The sequence below is a fragment of the Ciconia boyciana genome, chromosome 30 (genome assembly GCF_034638445.1).
Source record: "Ciconia boyciana chromosome 30, ASM3463844v1, whole genome shotgun sequence".
NCBI classification, from domain to species: Eukaryota; Metazoa; Chordata; class Aves; order Ciconiiformes; family Ciconiidae; genus Ciconia; species Ciconia boyciana.
In genome coordinates this window covers 237,556-257,442 of record NC_132963.1, presented here as the reverse complement: position 1 = coordinate 257,442, position 19,887 = coordinate 237,556, and the positions used below count along the sequence as shown (strand labels likewise).

Here is a 19,887-nt window from a genome sequence, read left to right as displayed (position 1 = left end):
CTGGAGGTTAGCAGATGTGACGCCCATCTACAAGAAGGGCCGGAAGGAGGATCTGGGGAACTACAGGCCTGTCAGTGTGACCTCAGTGCTGGGGAAGGTTATGGAGCACATCATCTTGAGCACCATCACGCATCACGTACAGGACAACCAGGTGATCGGGCCCAGTAAGCATGGGTTTATGAAAGGCAGGTCCTACTTGACTAACCTGATCTCCTTCTCTGACAAGATGACCCGCTCAGTGGATGAGGGAAAGGCTGTGCATGTTGTCTCCTGAGACTTCAGTAAAGCCTGTGCCTGCGGGATGCTCGGCCATGGGGTGAGAACGCGTAGGGAAGGGCTGGACTGCTTTCACGGGGCAGTGTTTAGCTCCAGTCGGGTGAAAGCGTGCTGTCAGAGCTCTCTGCCTTGATGACACTAAGGATATCAGTGCTCTCCCCTCATGTTCATCCTGCAGTGTTTTGGCTGAGGCATAAACATGAACTGGAGAGAGACGGTTGTACTCCCTCACGCACACCTCCTCTCCCTGCAGCTGAAGGCGAACAGACCAGATCTGTGGGGGTGTGTTGTTTTATTAGAATCATATCAGAGCTATTAGAGGAGCTGTGTAGAGGGAATGTCGGAGTCCAAAAGTGGGAGCAGGTGCCTGGGGCTTGATCAGTGTCACCTGGAAGGGGAAAAGTGAGGAAAAAAGGGTGACCATGGTGCCTTGTTCTCAAGAAGAGTTGTCTTCAGTGAAGGCCGTCTGGCATAACAAGTTGCTGTATGTGCATTTGCCCTTTGTTGTGCATTGCTGCAGGCATGTCTGGGCAGTTTTACCTAACTCCCCCTGTCCCAGTGGCACGCTTGTTGGAAACCTCCTGCGTGAGGAGGACATTTCTAATGGTCTGCTGCTGTTCGTGATTGGCATTTCTCCCCTTTTTGGGGAGGACTATAAAGGCAAGAGAGAAAGAGTTTGGGGTGGGTAAAATGCATCCCTCAAGTGTTTTCAGAAGGCCACTCAACAGCAAAGATCTTGTGTTTGACGCAAAATGGAGTGACATGGCCACTCCACCTGGCAGGGCAAGGTCATGGCTGGAGCTGAGCTGGCACTGGAACTTGCTCCAAGTCCAGAGGCCTTCTAGCTCCAGCCACATTTTGCTAGATGCCCCTGCCCTCCCAGCTGACCCCAGTGCATGAGAAAAGTCCCCTCTTGGGACTGCTTGTCCCGTCTGCAGCGGAGTGTCCTCCTGAGGAGCTTGTGATGTGTGAGCACATATCAGCATTGAATGGCTGAGCTAGTGGAGAGGCAAAGAGATGTTCTTTGGCCTCCCTCTGCTGGGCTTTGGGCCAAGGCAAGGGAGCAGGCCTGCGTCCTGCATTTTGTCACTCCAGTCAGGTGGTCTGGAGTTGTCAGAAGCCCCATCAGAAGGGGCAGATGCTTAAGGGCTGGTTGTTGCAAAGCAGAGGAGGAGAGGCGGGCAGGCTGCCTTACCTTTCCCAGGCAGTAGTCTGCCGGCCCCGGCTTCACTGTTTTGTCGCCTCCAAGTCTACTTTTGGTTCCCATCGTGTACATGGGAGGCCTTTTTTTGTAGACGTCCAGTTCCACCTTGGGGAATGCAGCAGGACCTGGCGTCTGTAAGAGAGGCAAGGAGGTGGTTGGGTACAAAAGGCAGGTGTTGATGCTTGCCGCGTGCCCACGCGGCCTGCGCTAGTTGAGCTGGCTGGCCAGAGGAGTGGTGTGAGGGGCATGGAGCGATTGGAACAAGGGCACCTCCTGTTCCCCTGCAGAGAGGCAGATTTCCCAGAGGAGGAGGAGGGAGATTCTCATTGGTGCTGATGAGCTTTGCCCCACCAAAACTGTTAGTGTTGGACAGTGAGGCACAGCAGGTGTTGGTATGCTGTTAACAGCAAGAGAGCCAGGGGACCTGTTGCTTCCTGGGTTTTGCTGCTGGTGCAGGGCAGTGTGCGTTAAGAGAGGCTGCAGAAGGTGTGGGAGCCCTTCTGCCCTGAGGAGAGCAGCTGAGCTTCAGCTGCTGCTGCGAGAGAGCAGAGATGCGTAGCTCACCTTGGAGAGGTCTTCAGCAAAGCCCCTGTGCTTGCTCTTCCCTTTCAGGGAGTAGCACGGGCTGGCGTGGGTGTAGGCTGTGTTGGGTCCCACCAGCCTAGGCAGGGTGTAGGTGGCAGGACCTGGAAGGGGAATGGGAAGAGAGCGTGTGAGTCCTGTGGGGAGAGGGGCAGCAGCTGGGTGGGAGAGAAGCAGCTTGCTGCGAGGAGCAGGAAGGATGTCTTGTCCCTCCTCCCACTGCCTCTTTCTTCTGTCGCATGTGGTGTGTGTTGGCAGCTCCAAGCCTGAGTTGCCCGTTCTTCTGTGGGATGAGAGAAGTTGGTGCTCTGGGGCATCAAGCAAGCTTGTCAAGAGACCGTTGCGCCCTGCTGTGGAGGCTTTTCCCTAGGCCTGTTGAAAAAGCTGGGCAGCAGATTTTCCCTGGAGGACACGCAGGCTGCAAGTGTGTGTATTTCCCCACGTTCCCTTACCTGGAGTTTGGTCGGGTTTGACTGCCTTGTGCCGGAAGGCCATGGACTGCGCCGGCGCGCATTTGTAGAGGTGTTTGTTGGCCTTGTCGGTGGAGTAGTCACCTAAGGCAGAGGAGGAGCGGAGAAAAGCAATGAAGCTGGGCTCTTTTGCTCAAGCCAAAGAGGAAAGGTCAGGAGGAGGGGCTCAGCCTTGTTTGCTTTGTGTCTGGAAACCTCTGAAGCTCCTTCAGGGCGTGAGCTGATGGTTTTGTACCCCAGTAGCACAGGGCAAAAGTAAGGCGTGCTTGTGTTGCCTGAAAGAAGGGCTGGAGAAATGGTACTCACTTGGTCCAGGAGTGATCTCGGTCTTAATCTTGGGAAGTCCGCAGATGTGCTGTGCTGGAGCCACGTACTTCCCGTTCCTGGTGATGGAGGGCGGGACGTAGTACCGAGGACCCGGAGAGCAGCTGTCTGTGACGGGAGGCTTGGCCCCTCGAAAAGTGTAGGCAGGGGCTTTGGTTTTGGTGGGATTGTGAGCCAGGTAACCTAGGAAGAAAAGCCTATGAAGAAAAGGACACCTGCCTGCAACTGCATATTTAAAGCTAGTTTTAAGTGGAGTAGTTGGAGTTGCCGGCCTCAAGAAATTCCTTCCCATGTGATTTTTTCCTCCAAGACTGATACCAGCAGGCCAATACAATGGTACAATGACTTCCAGCAAGAACAATGTAGGCACTGTGCAATTAATCAGAAGATCACCAGAATGCTATTGTTATGAAGTATGAAACGCCGACACAGTTGCTAAGCTAACTGAAAGCAAATGGAAAGATCGCCTCTGTGATGTTTTGCTTTCCCGGAGCCCCGATGGGAAAGAAATGGAAACTTTACTGCTATTACCAAGGAGGAGAAGAAGAAGAATAGGAAGAGAAGATGAAGTCTGAGAGGAGAAGACGAAGAAGGAGAAGAAGAGGGGAAGAGAAGGAGGAGAAGACAAAGATGAGGAGAAGAAGAAGAGGAGAAGAAGAAAAGGGTGAGGTGGGAGCACCAAGTTTGTAGCGAAGACACAAATCAAGCTTGCTGCTGTGCACTCAGGGGTTAAGGCCCTGCTAAGGCCACCTCTGTGCTCAGCAGAGTCAGGCAGCTCTTTCCTGGGGCTTTCCCAGGAGCAGCCTGAGCCTTCCTCTGGCAGGCCTTGTGTCCTTGCTGCAGCTGAGAGCATGGAGGCTTGGAGCAAAGGGGAATGGAGCTGTGGCTGCTCGTCCCCTGGAGGCAGTGGATGTGCCGCCCCCGCCTTGCGATGGTGGTTTTACCTGTTGTCCCGGGGATTGAGTACTTGGGTCCCGGGCTGGTGAACTGGGCCATGATGGGGCCGCGTGGGCGATGAGGTCTCCAGGTGCCCACCCAGGCTCCGTCCATGGTGGAGGTGGCTACAAAGCCTACGGCGAGAGCAGGAGAGTTGCTGAGGGCCTTCCCTGACAGAGGCCCTCTGTGAAGCCTCCCCGGGAGGAGCAGCAATGCTTCACCTTTCTCAGCCTTGGCCATCGCACTGCCTGTGGGTGAGCTTGTCGGCTGCGGCAGCTCTCGGTTGCAGAGCGCGGCGAGGGTGAGGGCAGGCAGCTATCGGGCAGGAGAGGTTGTGGTGTCAGCTGCCAGGCGGCCCTGGGGAGAGACCCTGGCTCGTCATGGAGACGCACTGTGACATCATACAGGCTCCTGGTGCCTGTCATATGTGCTGTTGCACCATACGGCTGATGGGGGAGCTGGGGATGTCCAGCTTGCAGGGCTCGACCTTCATGAGGTCGGCACGGCAGAAACATGCAGCGAGGGAAAACTGATGTGATTTTTGCATTTAATTTAGCAGCCTTATGTTCTTATACTGTTGGGCTCACATCATAATATGAATGTGAAGAAAATAAAGATATTCAGTGAGTACTCCTTGGTGCCGGCAGCTGGGTATTAGCAGGTGTCAAATGCTGTTTGGTATCTTGTTAGCTCCTGGAAGTTCGGGGTTCCTTACATTTATGTTGTCTTTAGCACTTGGCAAGTATCTGAGTCTGCAAGAAAAAAAGGAGAACAATGTTTAGAAAAAGGTCAAAAATATATGTACATGAAAAAAAAATCTGCTGAAGTTGAAGGAGATGCTAAACTTTTCTGATTATGAGTATTTGGATTGGCACCTGGTCTGAAATCTGCCACAGCAGTTTCTTGGGAAAACACAAGAAAAATCCATGGGAAAGGTAGCCACAGAAACTGCAGCCTCAGGAGTCTGTCCTGGTGCTCATAGCCATTTAGGAAAGAAACAAGGCTTGGAGCTAGGACTAGTTCCCAAGAGTAAAACGTTGCTAGAGGATTTTCCTTCTCCCTTCTTCTCTTTTGCCCATGCATCTGCGGCATTGGAGGAAGCAGCATGAATGGGCCGTGTGTGCTGGCTGAGAGGAGGAAGTTTTACTTTATGGGATTGCTAAGGGAAGAGCAGATTCTCACAGCCAAATCCAGTTACTTTTGCTTCAGAAAGAAGGGCCCCATTCTCCCATCACTGACAGCGCTCTGAATCCAGCACCCATTCAGGGAGGTTTTTACCAGTGTGGAGAGTCTCAGTCAAAATGCCTCCTAATGCACCCTTGCCTCTTCTCCATTTCCTCTGTACCTGTGCTACATGGGAAATCCAGAGTTGCTTTTGCACAGGGCGATCAGGCCATGGGAATCAATGGGAAATGCAGGAAGGAAGGGGTGTCCTTCAGCTGTGCTGGACAGTGTGGGACTGTCTGAGGAACAGGTGAGCAAAGAGGATGATCTGGAAGAAAATGTTAAAACTTTCCTAAGAAAAAAGTATTTTTTCACAGTAATGTTCTTGCAGCTCATCAGCTTAGCCACATTTCCTCACTTTTTGCTCGTCCACTTGTCTAATTCTGTACTGCCAACAGTTCAGATATTATAGAATCATGGAATCATTGAGGTTGGAAAAGACCTCTACGCTCATCGAGTCCAACCGTAAAGCGAACAGTGCATTACGAAGCCATGTCCCTAAGTGCCACATCTGCACGTCCTTTAAACACCTCCAGGAATGGTGACTCAACCACTTCCCTGGGCAGCCTGTTCCAGTCCTTAAGAACCCTGTCAGTGAAGAAATCTTTCCTACTATCTTGGGAAAAGAGACCGACACCCACCTGGCTACAACCGCCTGTCAGGAGGCTTCATCAGCACCTGGAAGGCAGTGGATCTCAAGTGAGGCAAGGGGCGCCCACCCCGATCCACAACGGTCCTGCTTGTGCACAGCCTGTGCAGGCCTCTCCCTGGGAGCTTGGACTTCTCTCGCCCAGGGCTCAGCCTGTAGCTCTTCCTCAGGAAAGCAGTCCCAGCACCTCCCGACATCATTCTTCGCAGGCACCAGTTCCTCAGCGGACATCAGACAGACAGACGCCTAGAACCAAACTTGCTGGGGAGGATGCTGCCCTGAGGCTTCTCCCTTTCTTGGAGGCTGATGTACCTGGACTGAACAACAGGCATAAGCCAAAAAGTACTCACTGTCCTTGCACTAACGAACTCACGCGAGAGCCCAAAGCCAGATGCCTTCCCTGCTCTCACTCTCACCTGTCCAGCAGCTCTAAATCTTCCCAAAGCAGACGAATGGGCCTAGCAGGGAAGGCATGAAGCCACACTCCAGCCAACCACACAGACCCCACACCAACCAAAGGCACGGGCAGAACCAAGCAAGAAACTCACAGGCCACCTTTGCACTGAGTTTGAGCTAGAAGCACTGAGCTAGAACAGGGCGACAGCAACCACCACTGCCAAACACGGCCAAAACTGCCAATCACATTGCATTTTCACACGTGTCCTGATCAGACACTTCTGCCTTTCTCTCCTACATTGTACTCTTCAGTACAGGAATATGCACCTGGTTAATCTTCTCTTTAACAGGTTATTACATAATTCAGCTATCCAAGACAGAGAGGGAGTGAGAGAGAAAGAGAGAAATGCAGATGAACTAAACTACAAAATAACATCATTGACTACAAAGCAAAAGACCCAGAGACCAGCTGTTGGTTTTATAGGGACAAAAGCAGATGCAGGCAGAATACACAGAAGTGTTTCCAGGTGAAAACCTAGCACAAGACTAAAGATCCGTGATCGTACCCAGTATCACTAGAATGAAGAGGATGCTGTCAGAGCTGGTCTGACGTGTGCCAAGACATAAATAATAAATGCAAGTTGCTTCTTCCATTCAGCTTGAACATGTTAACTGCCATCCCTGTCCTTTTTCTGACTAGCCAGACAGCAAACCATCCCTGGAAGCCTCGTTCACTAGGCAGTTGTCTGACAAAGCGCTTTGTGACAAAAAGCAACAAGACAGTTCAACAGGAGCAGAGGCTGCGCAAATTCAATGCTTGCCAACCGTCTTCTACAGAGCAGAAACGAAGGGGAACCCAGGACAAGTCAGAGCCCTTGCCAAGTGATGTTTAGTGCCACAGCAACTCCACTGGCAGAAAACCTCTTGAGCTTCAGTGGGACTTGGGAAGGGATTTCTGAAAGCCTCTGTCCTCCACGGCTACCCCAGCAGCCAGCAGTGGAGCAGCGCTGCCCGGCTCCCCTCCTGCAGCCCTGCCAAGCAGAACAGCAGGCACAATGCAAAAGTCATTCTCCATCAATGGCCCTGAGTGATCTGCATCAGAGATTCAAAAGAAGGAATAAGGCAATTAAACTACAAGCAGAAACACGTAATTTACTCCCAAGGCAGAGCAGACAGCACGGTGTGTACTATCCCAAAGTACTCTAACCGTGAGAGACGATTACCTCGAGCAGGGCAAGTTACAAACGTCTGAGGATGGCACCCCAGCTCTTCTCAAGGGTGGGCAGCCAGGTACCTGAGGTGCTGAAACAAGCAGCCAGAGAGCGCAGCGTGACCACGCTGGTGCCCAGCACTTTATGAGATGCACTGCTGGCACTGCTGCAGGGACAGGGCTTGTTTCCGCTGGAGCAGATGCTGCTGTCAACAGCTTTCCACCCAATGGCACCCCGAAACTGGAAATAACCCTTAGACCTGCTACCATTGCCCAAACCCAGGAACAAACCCTCTATCCAGATGCACCCCACACCTGGCTGCCCTCCAACCTCCACCATTCTGGGATTCTGTGAAAGGTGGCCTTGCATGTGTTGACAGGGACCTTGTCAATCGCAGGCACGCCTAAAGTGGCGAGCACAGGAACAGGAACGGGGCCACCTGCATGGGGATGTGGACAGCACTAAGAGGGGGGACTAGGATGTATGGAGCAAGGGGGTGGGGACCTGGAAAATCTTGGGGTTTGGGGACATTACAAGCATGTGACGGGGTGGCACCAAGCACAGAGATGGGGACCTCATTGAGGGTGGAGTTGGTGACAGTGCTGAGCATGTGTACTGGTTTTGGATGGGATAGAGTTAACTTTCTTCATCATAGCTGTCCTGGTTTCAGCTGGGATAGCATTAATTTTCTTTCTAGTAGCTGGTATAGTGCTGTGGTTTGGATTTAGGATGAGAATAATATTGGTAACACACTAGTGTTTTAGTTGTTGCTAAGTAATGTTTACACTGGTCAAGGACTTCTCAGCTTCCCGTGCTCTGCCAGGTGCACAAGAAGCTGAGAGGGGGCACAGCCACAGAGGCCAAAGGGCTATTCCATACCATATGCCATCATGCTCAGTATATAAGCTGGGGGGAGTTGCCCAGCGTGCAGCGATTGCTTCTCAGGGATGGCTGGGCTTTTGTCTGTGGCACAATCCCCTAATTGTGCAGTTGTGTCTGTCTCTGGAATTGTATTTATTTTGTGCCTCTATCTGCAACTCTATTGGCAACTCAGTGTGAACTCGTGTCTGTAATTCTATCAATCTGTGTGATGGCACCAGTACCTGTATTTCTGATGGTGCCAATATCTGTGTGTCTAATGGCATCGGGACCTGTAACTGTATCTGCACTGCCAAATTATCTGCAATGGTGTGTGCAATGCTAACTCCTTCTGCAGTGCCATCTGGAATAGTATTTGTGTCTGCAAAGGGATCTGCATCTGCAGTGCCATTTGCAATGCTAAGAGTGCCTGCAGGGGCCCCTGCATCTTCAGTGATACCTGCATCTGCAGTGGCCTCTGCCTCTCCTCTTGTACCCGCACCTGACTTTGCATCAGCAATGCTCTCTGCAGGGGTTTCTACAGTGGTATCTGCAGCTGCAGCAGTATCCGCATCAGAAATGTGACTGCATCTCCAACGGTATTGGCTTTGGTGTCTGCATCTGCAACGTTATCAGGAATGGTATGTGCTTCTGCAAAGGTCTGCGCAATGGTTTTTACAATGGTATGTGCATCGACAACGCCATCTGCCATGGTGTCTGCATCTGAGATGGCATCTACCTCAGCAATGCTATCTGCGTCTGCTATGGCATCAGCAATGCTATCTGCATCATCAGTAGCATCTGCAATGACCACTTGCGGTGCAATGGTATCTAATGGTTCCTCTGTCTGTCACGGGACCTCAGTCGGTAATGGTGTCACTTGCTGTATCTGCTGCTTTTGGTGTCATTGAAAGTGCACTTGCGCCTGTGACTGTACTTGTATCCTGAATTGTACGTGCAATTGTACCTGCATCTGGAATTGTATCTGTTTTGTGCCTGTAGCTGCACTTGTATCGGCAATTCAATGCGAGTCCGTGCCTGTAATGATACTGGTCTCTGTGATGATACTGGTACCAGTATATTTGATGGTGCCAGTACCTGTGTCTCTAATGGTATCTGTATCTGTACCCATAATTGTACCTGTAACTGTATCTGCATTGCTGATGGTATCTGTATCTGCACATGTACTTGCAACGGTTTCTGTAGGCGCACATGTAATTCCCTCTCTAGCTGAAATAGTAACCGCAAGGGTATCTGTGATGGTATCTGTACCACTAAGGGTCTCAGTACCTGTGTGACTGTCTGTAATGCTATCGCCTTCTGTGTACTGGCACTGGGATCTGTAACAGTACTGGCAGTGGCATCTGCAAGGGTGTTGGTGTCTGTATCAGTATGTGTAATGCTATCGAGAGCTGCAGTGGGATCAGCATCTCCAATGGCCTCTGCACCTGCAATGGTATCTGTGTCTGCAGTGCCATCTGCAATGGTTTCTTCAAGTGCAGTGGTACCTGCCTCTGCAGCGTTATTTGCTTTGCCAACGGCACCTGCAGGGTTATCAGCAGTGGTTTGTTCATCTGAAATGGTGCCTGCAACAGTGTTTGAATCTGCAACGGCATCTGCAAGGCATCTGCATCTGGAATGCTAGCTGTGCCTCTGTACTGTCATCTGCAGCTCTCCAGTGCAGATGCCATTGCAGGTGCAGATGCCATTGCAGATGCAAAGACAATTGCAGGTGACGTTGTGGGTGGAGATGCTATTGAAGATGCAGGTGCCATTGCAGGTGCCACTGCAGATGCAGAAACCATTACAGCACCACTGGAGATGCAGATGCCATGTCAGACACCACTGCAGATGACGATGCCGTTGCAGAGGCAGGTACCTTTGCAGACACCGTTGCAGACGGAGATGCCGTTGAAGATTCTTTTCAGGATATGGGCATCGATGCCACTGGAGATGGCCTTGCAGATGGAAGTACAGTTTCAGCTGCAATTGCCTTTCGAGTTGCTCTTGAAGATGCTGAAGCCATTACAGACACCCAGTTCAGATGCAGAGACTCCCTGGACCTTCAATGGTATGTCTATCACTACCTGTACGTGTAATGGCACCTCTCTCTGTAATGGGTTCCCCTCTCAGGAATGAGATTGGTGTCTGTATCTGATCTGTAGGTGTAATGGAATGGGTACTCGTGTCTGTGGCTCTTCCTGTGGCTGTAATTGCATGTGTAATTCTGTCTGGATCTATGACTGCACCTGCAATGGTATGTGTAATGGTGCCTGGGACTGTACTTGTATCTCTGATGGTAGGTGTTTTCTGGCTGTAGCTGCCCTTGTATCTGCCATTGCACCTGCAATGGAATGGGTATCTTCCTCGTGGTATTGCTGTCTGGCTGTGTCTGAAAAGGCATTGTCAAGGATATCTGCAATGGCATCTGCAGCTGCAATGCTATCTGCAGCTGCAATGCTATCTGCAGCTGCAAAGGGATCTGCATCTGCAGTGGCATTTGTCATGCTGGGAGTGTCTGCATCGGCCTCTGCATCTTCAGTGGTATCAGCATCTGAAATGGCCTCTGCCTCTCCTCTTGTGCCTGCACCTGACTTTGCATCAGCAATGCTCTCTGGGCAGAAGGGCGAGGGGCAGAGCACAGCTGGAGCCAGAGGAGCCCAGCTGAGCTGGGGCTGCCTGGCTCTTCACGGGATGGAGGGAGGGAAGGGTGTGGGGAGGGATGGCCATGACTTGTTCTGGGAATGCTGCCTCAGACCCCAGCCAGAACTAGGGCCGTGCCTCCCCACCACCTCTTGCCTAAACTTCTGCCCTCCTGTTACAGCTGCTTCTTGCCACCAACTGGTTCCCAAGGCTGGGCCTGGCCAGAGGAGGGAGGAGAGTTGGGGTTGCCCTTTTTGGCTCATCAGGCTGGAGAATGACATCCTTAGCTGCATCACAAGGGCAGACACGGAGAGAGGGATGATACTGGCACAGAGAGTCTGGAGACATGTTTGAGCTCAAGATCTGCAGGCAAGACTAAGTCAAGCCCTGCCTCTGGAGACTCTGCTTCCCAGACCACCATGGGATGGAAGGGGACCCTCTGCTGATGCACTCTCATGGACAGATGTCCCCACCACCGACAGACAGAGCTCCTCCAAGGGTCACGCCGGGTGCTGCAACAGGAGGCAGAGGCAGGCACTAAGCAGGAGCTGGGCTTGAGGGATGGTTCCTCTCCCCAGGGTGATATGCCAGCCAAGGAACCTTCTCCAACGGCACTGGACAGACCATGGAGGCAAACTGCATGTGGCCAGGCTTAGCATTGACCTCAGCACGGGCTGAATCACAGACCTCCTGGTGCTGAAGTCTCCTTGAGGGATATCTGCTGCAGGGAACGTGCCTTCCCACACTTTACCCTCGGCACTTCCCAGAAGGACCATTTCCTCACTGGGATCTCATAACACAGAGAACGCTGAGTGCTGACCATGGCTGCCCTTTCCCCAGGGCCTCCCTAACCTCCCTGTGCCTCAGGCTGTAGACAAAAGGGGGTTGTCCAAGGGCGTGATGGTGTAGAAGAAGAAGAAGACGACCACTTTGCTGAGCTGCCTTAGCGGGTCTGTTCTGGGCAGCAGGCAGACAAGGATGTGGGTGACACAAACAACAGTGATGACGGTGAGGTCGGAGGGTGACGTGACCCTGACCCGAAGACCTTTGAACACCCAGAGGTCACCAACCCACATCACCATCAACCTGAATGGGCACCAGGCTGTGCTGAGCTGTGCTGCACGGATCTCCTGGCCAGAGGATAAACTCAGCCACCTCATTGCACCAGAGGAGCCTGCAGGCAGGGGAGGCACCTCAGCTCCCAGGATGCTGTGGGGTGAGGGACTGCAGTTCAGAGTATGCTGCTGGGTGAAAGACTACGCTCCCAGCATGCCACAGGCCCATGTCTGCCTGCCTTTTCATCTGTTGATGTTCATGTAGAAATCTTGCCTCTGTCCCTTCATGTCCCTCCCCAGATCAACTCCAGGTCAGCCTTGGCTTTCCTAGCCCTATCCCTCACCATCAGACAGCAGCTCTTGACTTCTCCTGGGTCACCTCCCTCTGTCCCCACCTCTTGTACCTTCCTTTCCATGCCTGAGCTCAGTGAGGAGCTCCTCACTCAGCCATGCTGGCCTCCTGCTGCCGTGGCTTGATTTCCTCCTTGGCAGGAGGGACCTTTCTCGAGCTTGGAGGAGGTGGTCCGTGAATATCAAGTAGCTCTCCAGGACCCCTCTTCTCCCCAAGGCCATATCCCATGGGATTCTTCCAAACCTATCTTGGATGTGCAGGAGTGGGGCTGCACGTTTTCAAGCTGTGGGCTATGTGTGGAATTTTTTCCCTCCTGCACCTATGAGCAGTGCTGGGATCACACATGCTGTGTGCATAATCCCTTTAGACACATCCATCCCCAGGCACAAACCAGTCAGTCCAGCTGGGAACAGCCCCAGAGCTCTTTATTTTGTATTTATAGGGGGATCGCGGCAGCTGAGAAGCCTCCCAGCCCCTTTGCTAACAGCCACTGCCACAGCCGTCGCTCCCGCCACCTTCCCCTCTGCTGCGGTACCAGCATCTAGTGCTAGGGAGGAAGAAAGAGAAGCGTGTGATCATATGGACAGGGAGAAGACAGAGAAATCCTGCAGGCGTAGCTCAGGCCACCTGTGATGGGATCTGCTTGAGATGAAGCCTCAACATGTCTGTGAAGTGGGAGAGGCCCCTGAGGGCCAAGGCCATGAGAAGGTCCCAGGTGCAGCTGATCAGCCTGGGGCTGAGTCAGGCTGGGCCAAGACCTTGAGTGTCCCCTACAGGTGTCCCCCCTCGGGGCAAGGTGTCTTGGCCCAGGGCTCTGCAAGGGAAGGACAAGCTCTCTGGTTTGGAAAGGGGAGAGCCAGCCATCAGAGGATCCCTCTGTCTTCAGCCAGGACTTGCACATCCCACATGGAAAGCCAATTCTGGCTGTCAGGGAGGTCCAGCCCAAAGGCAGCCTCCAGAACCTGCTTCTGTCTCGCGAGGGCTGTCAGAGCAATGCCCTCTTTCCCCCAGGGCTGCCCTCAGTGGAGGGATGGGCCTTGCAGCCGGGGGAAGCACCAGCCCTTTTTGGAGATAGTTACCAGGGGAGCTGCCTCTGCTGCTCTTGATGCCGCCTCTTGTTCTCAGCAACGTTCCTGTATATTTCCCTCCGTGCTTGATGCGGCTCCAGCCTTCTGAGGACCTGGACCGCTCGTGGGGAAAGGTGGCTGCAACAACAAGGAAACATCATCCCTCAGCCTCTGCCAGAGACCCCTTCTGCCGCTCCCCTCGTCCAGCCCCTGCACCCACCTGGTCCCCCGTGTACCCACCCTTCCACCCTGTGGTGAGTTTTGGGCCTCAGCTGTGGGGGTAACCCAGGTCATGCCCGTGTTAGGAGACATCAGAGGGCATCCTATGCAAGCCCAGGATGCAGGGACGGGGGTCCTGGACATCTCTGCAGGGTCACGGCTGCTCAACTGGCCCAGGCTGTGGCCAGAGCTGGTGCGCACTTACTCAGGCTGGAGTCTGTCCAGCTGGGCTGCTGCTGCCATCTCCTCTGCTGGGAGAGGGTGTTCAGCCTTCCTCCACCTCTTGTTGACCTCCTTTCTCCTGGGCTGGGCTGGAGGGTGGGGAGTCCTAGTGCCTCCAGGCCCGAATGCCTGCCAAGGAGGAGATGATCTCAGCAAACCAGATGAAACAGAGGTGCTGATTCCCAGAGGACCTCTTGAAAGGAGCCTGCAGCAGGACCTGGGAGCCGGGAGACTCAGCACCGCATGCCCGTCGTCACGGCTGATGGCTGCTTTTGCCCCTCAGATCCTGCTGCCAGTCTCTCCCTGACAGGGATGAGCAGGCAAACCCCTGCCCTGCAGCTGGGTGTCAGTCCCGCTCCCACCCCCTGGAGACCTGCCGCCCCCGGTGCCCCGACAGAGAGGGTCGCTGCTGTTCTCGGCGGTGTCAATCACTGCCCGTACCTGGGGCGGCTGTCGGTCCTCCCCTGCAGACCAGGCTTCCCACACTGCCCATTCTGCCTTTGCTTGCTCCAGCCGCTCTTGCCACTTGGGCTTCACTTGCTCCCACTCTGCAGACAGCTGCCAGACCTCCTGGAGGGGATGGAAACACAGCCGCAGGCAGGATTAGTCTCAGCTCCTGGAGGGGCTTGCTTCGGTTCTGACCTTCATTGGTGCCCCTTGCCTCAGGCGATCGGTCGGCAGCGCTCTGCCCCTTTCAGGATGGCTCTCTGCACAAAGAGGCTTTTGCCGAGTCTCAAACAGCATGGTAGTTGCAGCAAGGCAGCGCACGTACCTGCAACGCTCTCCTGCAGCCTTCAGAGGACGGGAGTGCAGCGGTGGGCCTGGCTGGAGGAGCTGGCTCCTGCCTGCCTGCCTCCTTCATCCTGGGGGAGCTGCCTGGACATGGCGGGAGCACACTGCAAAGAGACACCAGGAGGAGTCGGCATGAGCACGGGGCAGGTTGGTCTCCCATTTTCATCTGGTATCAAAGCTCCCCTGGCTGGCAGAAGAAGCGGGGCAGGTGGGGCTGTTTCCCATGGCACAGGGGAGCCTTTCCTGAGCCCCATCAGATGCATGGGAGAGGAGGGCCCCTCAGGTCTGTTGTAAGGGCAAGCAAAGTGCTGTGGGGTGCACTCAACATCCTCTGCCTTCCCCACTATGGGGCCTGCAATGGGGGAAACAAGCTCGTAAAAACCGTGGGGCATGTGGCAGGGACCTTCCCGAGTCCCTACAGCCAGACTGTCCAAAGGGGATGTCTCTCCTACATGGGTGCAAGGATCCCTTTCTTCCCTTCCCACAAGGGTCTCACCTGGCAGAAGACTTCTTCCGCGTGCCTTGCTGCCTCGTGCCTGGCCCCTGGCTTGGCAGCATGGGGAGGGAAAACTTTGCCCGCCTCTGCAGCAGCTTGTCAGGAAGCCCCTGTGCACCTGGGAAAGGAGGAAGCTCTTCAGAGCAGCCCTGTGGGGAGTGCGTTTTAGTGGGGCTGTGGTCACCCAGCATGGGGTAGGGCCCCACCTGGACAGCAGGGACCCGTTCCCGTATGTCTTCTGATCTTGTGACTTTCTGCAGCCTTCTTGTGCCAGGTGGAGAAAGCCTGGGCCACCGCTCTGCTGAACACAATGAACCGAAACCTGGAGAGCAAATGATGACACAGGCTTGAAGAAGGGTGACCCCCTACCCTCTGCAGCTTCCCCGCACTAACCCTCCTGACTGTCGTGCGAGGCATGGCATCCCTTTTCCTTTGTGGCCATGCACAGGGTTTACTGGCAATCTCTCCCCAACACCAGAAAATGGAGCTTGAAGTCCTCTCCGTGTGCACTCGGTTCTCTCTGATGGGAATGACGGCAGGCTGGGCGTGAGAAACACAATCACGACGCCCGGTCACTCCAGGAGAATACACGCGTATTCCCAACTTGGCATTAGTTAACCAGAAACCAGTCACTTCAGGATTGATCCCTGACTCGATGCCGAGTGTCGAGCCCCGACAACGTGCACTGCTGAGCAGGAACTGGAAAGCCGCCCGCTCGGTCGGTCAAGGGCCACGGAGGAAACGCACTCACCTCGGGAACGCCTCGGCAGGAGCAGCCTGCATCCCCCGAGCCGTGGTTGCTCCACCGCAGACAGCTGCAGCTGGCATCCACAGCCTCTGCAAAGTGACCCAGAGCTGTTAGAAGGTTTCCAAGGCAGTCTTCTCTTGGCTCCCAAAGGAAGCAGAGCTGTCTCCTGCTCCAAAGGAAAGGCACTTCTCCAAAGCCCTCTTCCAAATCCTCCTCCATGAACATTAGCCCTTGCTCTGCTCTGGAGAAGCTGCACAGCAAACACTGAGACTGCGCAATAACACTGCCGGGCTTTTTTTAGGGCAAGGACCCAGAAACTCAGAAGAAACTTTCTTTGTAATGGAGGAGTCAGTGGGGGTGAGCATAGGGAAAGGCGTTTGGCCGGCCTGCCACGTCCAGGCTGGCCAATGGTGATTGGGTTGCTCCCCCTTCAATAGGCTTCCCAAAGACATTGAAGCAGCCCTCAAAACCTCAGCAACTCACAGTGTGCAGCAGTGCAATCCGGCTGGCCTTGCTCTCCAGCCCTGTGACGCAGTCGTAATAAAACCGCATGCACAGGACATCGTCTTTGCAGGACAAAACGCCAATGTCCTTGAAGGCGAAGGCGAGGCGCTGCCTGTTCCTCAGCTGGAAGGAGTACAAGAGTATGGTCTCTTGCACACAGTCCTCCACCACGTGCCGCGGGAAGGAGGTGACTTGTGATAGCCACTTGTAGTTCAGCGGCTTGATCTTGACATTGTCTGCAAGGAGGAGGAACATCGTCAGTGCCACAGCAGGCCAAATTTCCATGGAAGATTCATAACAAAAAGCCATCAAAAAGGTGGTTTATAAAAACAGCTCTTGGGGAGTGGTTTGTTTTAGAGGAGCTCAAGCCTTCCCCTGACCTTTGGAGGCAATTCCCTACTTCTCCCAGCCCTTTCCAAAGAGCAGCGAGCATGCACCCCACCCCCAGACACGGAGGAGGAAAGCGGAGGGTGGCCACTGCCTTCTCACCAGGGATAACCACTGTGGGGAACGCGAGCTCCTGCACACATAACACATCAATGTCCAGCCGGAAGACGGGTCTTCGAACCACATGCGCCTCTTCTTCGCCGAGGAATCGCTCTTGGACCATAGCGAAGGTCCCGAGTCCTGTGACCACGACACCCTGCCCAGGAAAAAGACAAAAAGGCTGATGAGTGGGTATTTTAGAGATGGGAAAAGTGAAAGCTTTGGAAAAGGCCCCTGTTCTGCATTTGTTTTCTTCCCCTCCTCAAAATATTGGCTAGCATCCCGTGGATAGAGAAGATTCCAGGCATTTCCAGCACAAGGAATACCTATGGGACTGGTTCCCAGGGATTATCCTTGGCACGGACCCAGCGTAATGCCCAGGCTCTCTGCTTGGTCTCTCTACTCTGACCATAGGGAAGGGTGAAGCCCTATCAGGCGCCAAATGCTTTCTCAGACTACATCTGGACTTGCTTTCTCTCCTGGTTGACCAAGAAGCAGCTCTGGGCACACAGGCTTATCTTGGCGTGCTGCCATGATGCTGAGGGAGGGATTGCTCCCCGGGGTCCAGGCTCTCTCTCCAGGGCAAAGGAGGGCCGAGATGCCAGCCCACCTTGTCCAGCTTCAGCTGTCCCAGGATGTACGCAGACACAGCATCCCAGATAGCCACAACCTCTGGAAAGCAAGGGAAAGAGGTGTCAGGCTGCGGGCCAGCGAGCTCACAGACCCTTGCCAAGCTCCTCACCCAGGGGGTGACAGATGCAGGTGTCCACAAACAGCCCAGACAAACACTGCCATGGCTGCGGAGATGAGCTGTGCCCCAGTTTCAGCCAGCCAGCCTTACTCTGCTCCCAGGGCAGGGCTGGGGCAGAAATGGGGATGTGGGAAGGGTTCAGGACCAGGCCTGTGACCATCTAACCCCCAGAAAGGGATTGGCACCCCAGAGCCCAGGGCATGAACCCGGTGGCACAAGAGGATCCCATGGGAAGGAACAGAGGTTCTCCCAAAGGAGACTAGTCCAAGGGAAAGGGCTGATTTACAGCAGAGACTTTTCCAGCTGGCTCGTGAGAGCCCTGTGGGAGCTGAAGGACACCTCAGCCCCGGGGATGCAGGACTCCTTTTCATCCCAGAGCCAGAACGCCACGAGGTACCAGCTCCCAGGGAAAGCTGGCCCTGCATGGCCCCCCTCGCGAGGGGACTGAGCCATTCCCATGGGAGCCTTGGGGCTCAGGGCAGCCCCAGCACCATGACCCGGGAGTCCTGGTTGCCACATTGTCCCCCGACCCGATGGGAGCCTTGGTCAGGCTCTCGCAGCAGCCCCCAGCCCTGTCCAGCCACCCCCACAGCCCAGCAGCTGCAGCTTTTGACAGTGGATAGCTCCGCTGCGACCCCTCGGGAAGGAGCTCCCCAAACCCTTACCCTTGGTGGAGAGTTGCAGGAGCGTGGGGAACAAGCTGCTCAGCTCCAAGCTGACGGCCACAGTGCAGCAGCCTTCCATCGCGCTTGCTGCTTGCCCTCAGCTCAGGGAAAGGGACGCTCTTTGCAGCTCCTCGCCCAAAACTCCTCTCTGACGTGCCCCTGCTCTGCCTGTCAGCAAGGGTCCTGCCTGTCAGCGAGGGTCCCCCAGCGCAGCCCCGCTGCCTCCCGACCCTGCTCCTGGCTGTGGAGCAGCTCCGAAGGGCAGCAGTGGGGAGCCCCTGAGCAGTGCCCAGCAGCGCCCAGGCCTCGCCGGGAAGTGCCGTCACCGCCGCGGTGCTGGGGAGACCTCCCTGTGATGTGGGGCATCCCCCTGTGACATCAGCCCGCATCATTTGAAGGTGCATTATGACACCAGCAGGGAGCCAGCATAACTGGGGAGGGAGGAGATGGATTTCCCCTCTTGTCCTGGGAAACAGTCATCCCCTTTCTCCCCAGTCCTCTTCCAAAAACCCTGTCTGCCCCCTGCACCAACACGTCTCTGCTACTGGGAGCCCGTCCAGGCAGGTGGGGTTTGGGGTTGGCTGCGTTTGGGTAGTTACAAGAGATGGGATCGAAGGATCCCATCAGCAGGATGGCTGTGGGATGCAACAGTCCCTCCGGTGTGCCCAAACACTCCTCTCTGCTGCGTGTCGCCTGCGTGGTAGGAGTAGGATGGGCTTTCTTGCCCTGGTTTTGGCAGGGATGGAGTTAATTTTCTCCATAGCAGCCCATATGGTGCCGTGTGTTGGATTTGTGACCAGAACAGTCCTGGTTACACCCCGATGCTTTAGCTATCGCTCAACAGTGCTTGCACAGCATCAAGGCCTTCTCTGTTTCTCACGCTGACCCACCAGCAACTAGGCTGGGATGGGCAAGAGGCTGCGAGGGGACAAAGCCAGGACCACTGACCCAACTGACCAAAGGGATATCCCACACCACATGACGTCATGCTCAGCAATAAAAGCTGGGGAAAGAATGAGCAAGGTGTGTGGGGGGTGTTTTCTTGTGTCTATGGCATTTGTCTCTCCAAGTTACCGTTATGCGTGATGAAGCCCTGAACACACTGAGTAGTGAAAGATTCAGTTTCCTAAATGTTGCCATCTGCTGTCATTTCAATTGGCCAAAGGCATTTCCCAACAACCTCCAAGAAGACGCCCCCAGATGTTGTCCAGTCTCTCAGAGTTGCTCCAGTAGAGCTTGCGGTTACCCGTGTTGGGAATTGTTAGGATGAATAGCCTTGCTTAGCACTAGAAGTTAAAGGAGTTGATGCATTAGCCAGCAAGAACTGACCAAGAGTAAACTTTTTGAGAAAGCTAATGGTGCAAACACAGAACCAGCTGAAACTGGCAGATGCAAGCTGAATAAAGAAGAAAAGGACCAAGGAAACAATTCCAAGAGAATGAGGTAACTGCAGAAGGCCAGCCCAGTGACCAAGAAAACCAGTAGGAAATCAAGAGTCCACCGACCAGAATTAAATGACTGGACTTGGGAATCGGGTGATGGGTGGTACGTTCTGGGAAATCTGTCTGTAAGGGTATAATCGGGGTCTGTGATCTGCAGCACAGGTCCCTCCTTGCAGGCACCCAGCTCGAGCTGCTCTGCCTGTCGCATAAATAAACCACTTATTTACTCAGTGGATTGGCAACCCGTCTTCTGTGAGCAGGAACCTAGGGCCGAGCCCTGCTGAGGTGGCACCTGCATAATTCCTGCCATGGTCT

The 19,887-nt window shown here is 54.2% G+C and overlaps 2 protein-coding genes across 2 annotated transcripts; both read right to left on the bottom strand.

The window, feature by feature from the left end:
- Positions 1 to 577: 577 nt before the first annotated feature.
- LOC140645043 (ciliary microtubule associated protein 1A-like) lies at positions 578 to 3,906 on the bottom strand. Its single transcript, XM_072848272.1, has 6 exons — positions 3,801 to 3,906; positions 2,839 to 3,039; positions 2,515 to 2,616; positions 2,045 to 2,166; positions 1,472 to 1,612; positions 578 to 664 (listed from the first exon to the last, which is right to left on the bottom strand). Exons 1-6 carry the CDS (start codon positions 3,904 to 3,906, stop codon positions 578 to 580), a joined length of 759 nt encoding a protein of 252 aa, XP_072704373.1.
- Positions 3,907 to 15,156: 11,250 nt separating this feature from the next.
- Positions 15,157 to 19,217, bottom strand: LOC140644965 (coiled-coil domain-containing protein 81-like). Its single transcript, XM_072848154.1, has 6 exons — positions 19,205 to 19,217; positions 17,325 to 17,386; positions 16,718 to 16,871; positions 16,208 to 16,464; positions 15,728 to 15,813; positions 15,157 to 15,298 (listed from the first exon to the last, which is right to left on the bottom strand). Exons 3-6 carry the CDS (start codon positions 16,836 to 16,838, stop codon positions 15,157 to 15,159), a joined length of 606 nt encoding a protein of 201 aa, XP_072704255.1. The 5' UTR covers positions 16,839 to 16,871; positions 17,325 to 17,386; positions 19,205 to 19,217.
- Between the last annotated feature and the right edge of the window lie 670 nt (positions 19,218 to 19,887).

Excerpts from the sequence above, each read along its gene's own strand:
- LOC140644965 (XM_072848154.1), bottom strand. The coding sequence starts at position 16,838 with ATGGTCCAAGAGCGATTCCTCGGCGAAGAAGAGGCGCATGTGGTTCGA. Across the intron at positions 16,465-16,717 it reads CCCCACAGTGGTTATCCCTG|ACAATGTCAAGATCAAGCCG; the intron begins GTGAGAAGGCAG and ends TCCTCCTTGCAG. Across the intron at positions 15,299-15,727 it reads CCTGCCGAGGCGTTCCCGAG|GTTTCGGTTCATTGTGTTCA; the intron begins GTGAGTGCGTTT and ends TTTGCTCTCCAG.
- LOC140645043 (XM_072848272.1), bottom strand. The coding sequence starts at position 3,906 with ATGGACGGAGCCTGGGTGGGCACCTGGAGACCTCATCGCCCACGCGGC. Across the intron at positions 3,040-3,800 it reads CTCAATCCCCGGGACAACAG|GTTACCTGGCTCACAATCCC; the intron begins GTAAAACCACCA and ends TTTTCTTCCTAG. Across the intron at positions 1,613-2,044 it reads TTGCTGAAGACCTCTCCAAG|ACGCCAGGTCCTGCTGCATT; the intron begins GTGAGCTACGCA and ends CCTCTCTTACAG.